General features: G+C 27.4%; 1 protein-coding gene across 1 annotated transcript; it reads right to left on the bottom strand.

Moving 5' to 3' along the window:
- Nucleotides 1-727: 727 nt before the first annotated feature.
- On the bottom strand, nt 728-4,478 carry LOC108691700 (alpha-tocopherol transfer protein-like). Its single transcript, XM_018199566.1, has 4 exons — nt 4,411-4,478; nt 3,284-3,589; nt 2,784-3,147; nt 728-1,630 (listed from the first exon to the last, which is right to left on the bottom strand). The coding sequence occupies exons 2-4, from the start codon at nt 3,565-3,567 to the stop codon at nt 1,373-1,375; spliced, it is 906 nt and encodes a 301-aa protein (XP_018055055.1). The 5' UTR covers nt 3,568-3,589; nt 4,411-4,478; the 3' UTR covers nt 728-1,372.
- Nucleotides 4,479-6,618: the final 2,140 nt, after the last annotated feature.

Here is a 6,618-nt window from a genome sequence, read left to right as displayed (position 1 = left end):
ATTTGATCATCTATTTCGCCTTGCCCCTCCCCTTGGGGCAAAATTTCTACATCCACAGACAACCAAAATCTGAATATATTATATTTAATGTTAACAAATATAAATTAATTTTTAAAGACTCTTTAATGATACAAAATGGTTGGATAAAACAGAGCAGTAGGACTCAAGCACGGTAATTCTTGTGTGCAAACCAATATGGTTAACAAAACTTTATTAATAATTAACCCGCTTACATTTTTCGTCTCACTTTTGAGTCATCCTCAGAGAATATGATGTACTTATTTAAATTTAATACTTAAATTTTTTTTTTATACAAATTAATTCATTTTAATCACCTCCATCTATTCACGAAAACTATAATATAGAAACGAACTTTAATAATAATCTAAAATGTAAAATTATTAAAAGATAAATTTGTTGAAAGCAAAACAATTTATTATAAAACAATACAAGGTAACTCATTAAAACAAGAATTTACCATGTCGCAAACACTTAAATTTTATTAATATACTTAAAACATTAATCGCAAAGAAAAAGAAAAAAGAATGAAAGAAAAAACTTTGATGTTAATTATAGTTGAGATGGACATCAAAACCAAAACTGAATCTTTAATAATTTAATCTTGATGTAAAGAAGAATGTACATTGATTGATCAAATTATTAAAATTATTTCTATCTGGACTATAATTAATATCAGAGTTTTTTCTTTCATTCTTTTTTCTTTGCGATTAACGATTTAAGTGCATTAAAAGTTTTTTTTTAATTTTAACATAATTGATACAGATTCGCTGAGTGGTCAAGGACTAGTTTTTGACGAAACCTATAGAATTTAAGAGTTTGGGATATGGTAAATTCTTATTTTAGTGAGCTACCTTCTATTGTTTTAATCATTTTGCTTTCAACAAATTTACCTTTTAATAATTTTAATACATTTTAGATTGTTATTAGAGTTCGTTTTTATATTATAATTTCCGAATAGGTCGAGGTGGAAAGAATTAGTTTGAAAAAAAATTGTACATCATATTGTCTCTGAAGATGACTCAAAAGTGAATCGAAAGCGGGCATGTAAGCGGGTTAATTATTAATAAAGTTGTTTTGTTAACCGTATTAATTTGCACAAGAATTACCGTGCTTGACTCCTACTTCCCTGCTTTATCTAACCATTTTGTTTAATATTAACGTTAATATCGACATAATGTTAACACATGTTAAGTCTGATAATTTTTTAATTTTAACGTATGTGACAGATTTACTTGTTTTTATTTTCGAAAACGGTGTTGTTATCATATTCTAAAAATAAAACTAACTTATCATATTCTAAAAATAAAAAATACATCGCGATGTGTTGCAAAAGATCTGATTATTAATTCAATCAGTCAATCTCGAGCTTCTTAAAACTTCCTTCAACGCCAAATAAATCCGTTGCTGTCTTTGCTTTACCCGGTCGTAACGATTCATTGACGCGATGATTAGATTCATCTTCTTGGAACCAAGCAATGTGATCTTCTAATTTTTTCATTTGCTTATTATGTAGCTCCTGTATAGGACCAGCTTGACCACCTGCTTCATTCGGAAGAACTTCTAGCGGTACGAATTTCGCCAGAGTATCGCTCGTAGTATGCATATGAAACTACAATTTGCTAGTTTAATGATTTTGATGTTTTCTGCATTAAATTACGTTTTGCTTCAAGCAATTTTTTCCAAAAAGTTAAATGAATAATATATATGAGGCATTCTCTGTCAAATCGTCTATCTTTTGTCCATTTCAATTTTTAAGATAAAATTTTTTAAAATGGTTCAAATTTTCGTTGAAATGTCTACTTTTCGATGTCATATGGTTTTTTTGTAAATTTTGTGGACCCAAAATAGGGATTAAAAAGAAAAAAGTGACATTGGAAAAATGGGAGCGGTGCACTTGTTAGTAAAGTAGTGGAAAGTTACTAAGACTATTTCTGAACATAGTTCAATTGCACACACCACTCACATCGACCTGTTCCTAGTAATTTTCCATTGCTTCACCAATGAAATTATAATATATTTTAAATTAGTGATATGGGCAATTGATATACACTCAAAAAAATTCAACCAACATGTATTTTCTCGTGCCTAGATTACCCATGACTGAGCTTTCATCCCGTTGGGGACGCTTTTATGAGTCCTCTTGCCTCTTGCCGCGGTCCTAACGCCATTGAAACAAAATTACTACTTAATCTATTGTTTTTATCTTAGCAAGAAAATTAGTACACACGCACGCGCGCACATAGGGATAAGACCTTTGCTATGTGAATAAATCATCTATCCGGATTATTTATTGTCAAGAAACGTGCAAAATATGATGTAGGTAATGCTAAGCATGGGAAAATGCATGTCGATAAAATTTTTTTAATATCACTTTTTATTCAAGTCGCTATTTTGGGTTCATTATTTTGAATTTACAAGAAAGCCATACGGTATCGAAAAGTAGATATTTTAACGAAAATTTTAAATCCTTATAAAAAATTTTATCTCAAAAATTGAAATAAGGATAACTGATTTGACAGAGAATGCTCCATATGTGTATTATAGACATTGCAGAAAAGTAAAATATGATAGTTATTTCTTATGTTCTGTTTCTATCAATATAGATTAAATTAAATTTTGGTTTAACTCTTTTTTAATCTTTTTTTAATTCTAAAATTTAGAAAAAATAAGCAATTTGTATATCATAGAAAGGAATTTGATTTTTCACTTTCTCATTTTTAATACATAATATTGAAGAACAATTGAATATATCATAATCTTACCATATCCAAGAGCTGTTTTTTCATGAAAGGTCTCATCATATTCAAAATGACATCTACTACTGGTGAAGCATTCATAAAATGCATGCCTTTTAATCTGACAGGCAATCCTTCTTGCAAATAATAAAGAAATTTCTTTAGGCCCATAGGGCTTAAACGGCCGACATGTCCGAAAGAAATGTTTTTCATATCGATTAATAATATATGGCCATTGCAAGTACCTTCCGTATAGAGCCATAGATCGAGTACCATATTAAATAATTTCATTACATCATTGTAAACAAAATGCGATGGTTCAATATCTAGAAGTCTTCCATAAAGGATTTTATAGCCTTCGCTAGTAGTTCCTTCCAAAATTTGGTCTGTTCTGTCGGTAATAAAATAATTACTACTTGTACACGAAATTTCTTTGCGTGAAATATTGCTGCATCTTTTGTCACAAGGAATGCATCGAAAGTAACGAATTAAGAAATAATAAAAGAAAAAATCATAATTATACTTACACCGTTTCAGTTGCTTTTTTTAACTCTTTGTTATTAATAGGATCTCGATTAGAGAAAAACTCAGGTACGTGAGTCCTGACTGTGAAAAAGGTGTCGATAGTAGTTTTCGTCGGTTCGAGTCGATAATAATTACTATGCAAGAATAATGCTAATTCGCTGTCTGATATTTTGGGCAGATGAGGTTGCTTTTCGCACCATTCTCTCAATATTTGTATATCTGACTCTTTTAATTCGGAATTTTTCTTCAGTTCTTCCTCGAACGATATTAATTTTATTGAAGTCATTGTTCACTTTAAATTTAAACGCCTATAGAAAAAGATCTTACATTAATAATTTTAACAAAATTCATCAACTACATTATATCGTAGCAAAGCTAAAAGTATCACGTTGAATGTAATAAAAAAATTATTTGAATGCTTATTAATATTGGATTAACAAATGAGTTCATTTGATTTTGTTAGCTAAAAATATTGTATATACAATATTTTTTGTTAAAAATGATTGAAATTTAAATTGAAAAAAAGGGGTTTAAAGCTTGAAATCTTTATTTTCAGAAGATTTCTATAATTTTTGAGTTTATGTGAATTTTATAATTTACAAAGGAAAAAAAGGAAATTTTTCTTCTCACTTTCTAGGTCTCTTAGGTGCCAAAAAAATTTGTGAAAATTTTCAATTATCAATCATAAACTTGAAGTTTTCTCTATAATTTTGTTTTTTTTTAATGTTCCTATTTTTTATTTTTTATTTTTGCGTTATTCATAGATTAAATAAAAAAGTATTCTGACTTTAATTGCTTACAAGTCCGTTAAAAACCATTATATCGCAATTAAAAAACAAATTTTTAAAGATGATTCTATGCTCTATCAAATGGTATAATTGCTAATTTTTTTTTTTAAATAGAATATATAAATTATTTCATTTCACTTTAAAAAACAAAATTAACTTATTTATCAACTCAATATTTTATAAGCTTAGTATTAATAAACTTATTTTGCATAAAATACAATTATCAGATAATAAAAAATAATTATATTAAAGTATATAATTAATAAATTATATTATATATATTATAAATGTGCGCTATATTATAATACAAACTACATTGCATTTCAATGAATTCCATTTACCTTGGATATATATGACTATTTATGTGGAAAGATTCTGCTTAGTAAATTGGTTCGATGTCTTGAAAAATACTGAGTGAGATTTGCAGTCACATATAATATATTTTTTAAGCTACACACAGCAAGCCGACAGCAAAGCGGCAATGTAGTGTATTGCGTGTCAACGGAGTACATTGTAACGTCTCATTTTCATGATGAGTAGGAAATGAACGCTGAAATTATATTTTATAGACGCAATACATAGTTTTCGCAATCAGCAAAAATGAGACATGCAATTTGGCACGAATGTCTAGTATGCGAATTTATTACGAGCATTTCTAGACATTACGCGTAATAAAAATTAAATAACAAATAAATAAATAAATAAAATAGTCTAAAGTACAGCTGATATAAAATAAACAAATTGTAAGGAAGTTGTTTATTATTGTAATTTCAATTATTATGCCAATGTAAATCAGAAATTTTTTATTACATATTCATAATTAATTGTCAAATACTTATATAGAAATCTACATTTATTGAACATTAAGAAATGAATTAAAATAATAATTCATATAAAAACAAAGCTTCTAAAATACTGATTTTACACAAACAAACATTATATAAATCTACATTTAGATTATCTAACTCTGTTATATAGACACGTGACTACACGCATTTTTAAAAGCATTTGTACAAAAGAGAACTTATATTTTCACAAATCTGTTAAACTTGTAGAGTGACTATAAGAAAAAAGAATGCCATGTGAAAATAGTATTTATCATTGGCGTGCAGAAAATTACGTTTTGCTAATAAACAATAAGATATATTGAAAAAAAGAGTCTAGTTATAGCCACCAAATGTTAGGTAAAATAATTTTAACCAAACAAATTCAGGTAATATAAAATAATTTTACCTTTAAAAATATTTAGTATTACTAAATGATATTAACAAACGACAGTTATTAAATATTCATAAAGATAAAATTATTTGGTTGAAATTATTATCTGAACATTTTTGGTTGAAATTATTTCACTTTAAATTCAATGATTATAACCAGATTCTTTTTAATATTTAGATAAACTTAAAAATGCATTGTCAATTTATGATATATTTAGAACTTAGTCGGTACGACTAAGTTCTAAATATAATTGCAACTAAGCACGATTGTTTTTAACAAATAACACAGATCTGCATGATTTTGTTGATTGAGGTTTAACAATGTTTTCTTACATAATTTTTTGCGTTGAGTTTGCTGAGGCTGCAGAATTGCTTTATTAGTCAAGCGAGATATCTTAACCTAAAACTGCCAAAAAAACCATTTTCAACTATATTTAAAATTAAATTAAAAATTGAGAAAATTTTTCATAAATCAGTGTAAAAGCAATTAACTTAATTGGTTGGAGAGTTATCCACCTTGCCTTCATTGGTCGGGAAGTCTATTTTGCTTAGAGATTAGGTCTACGAAATACAATTTATCGAACTTCGAATATATTTCCGGAAGAAAAAATTGCTTTGAGATAGTTTAAAATGGATTTTAAAAGAACCGTATAGTAGTAAATGATACCGATTGATTTGACAAAAAAATTTTTTCATTTTTTAATTTAATTTTACATATAGTTAAAAACAGCTTTTTTAGCAGTTTTAGATCAAGACATCTCGAAATCTTGATGTGATAGAATCATTTTGCAATTCTGCAGCCGATTTTGGATTTAGCGCATAAAATTACGTAAGAAGACATTGTTAAATCCTAATCAAGCTTTTAGCACCTTTAATTTTGCAAGCCTGTATAATTATAAATCGTACAGAATAGTTTACAGAATAGTTGCAAATACGTTAATTATATTTATTATAGCAATAGATAACAATAAGATAATTAAGAAATATTTGTTATTATACTATACAATGTACACAGTGATGTGCTTACAACTATCATTTATATAATATACATAATTATTTCTTGAGAATTTAAGCTTTTAATTATTTAATACATGCTATATAGTATAAAGATTATGCGTTTCGCGGTTTCCTCTGTGTCCAGATTCATTCTTGGAATGCCAATCTAATGGCATAGCCAAAAATCTATTCTTAGTTCATAATATTATCTGCAATAGTTTATTATTAAGGATAAACTTAGAGTATATATTAATGGAGCGAGCATCGCCTATGTTTTACATAATGAACTGGCGAACCGGCAAGTAAGACAAAGAAGAAGATATAATGATCTTTCTC

This window comes from Atta colombica, unplaced genomic scaffold (genome assembly GCF_001594045.1).
Source record: "Atta colombica isolate Treedump-2 unplaced genomic scaffold, Acol1.0 scaffold5, whole genome shotgun sequence".
In the NCBI taxonomy this organism is placed as follows: Eukaryota; Metazoa; Arthropoda; class Insecta; order Hymenoptera; family Formicidae; genus Atta; species Atta colombica.
The sequence above is the reverse complement of the archived record's forward strand: the minus strand, read 5'-3'. Positions and strand labels throughout refer to the sequence as shown.

Bases quoted from the DNA above. Each gene is read 5' to 3' on its own strand.
- LOC108691700 (XM_018199566.1), bottom strand. From the start codon at position 3,567: ATGACTTCAATAAAATTAATATCGTTCGAGGAAGAACTGAAGAAAAAT. The intron at 3,148-3,283 runs GTAAGTATAATT...TATTACCGACAG, and splicing joins AAAAAAGCAACTGAAACGGT to AACAGACCAAATTTTGGAAG. The intron at 1,631-2,783 runs GTAAGATTATGA...AGCAAATTGTAG, and splicing joins AAAAACAGCTCTTGGATATG to TTTCATATGCATACTACGAG.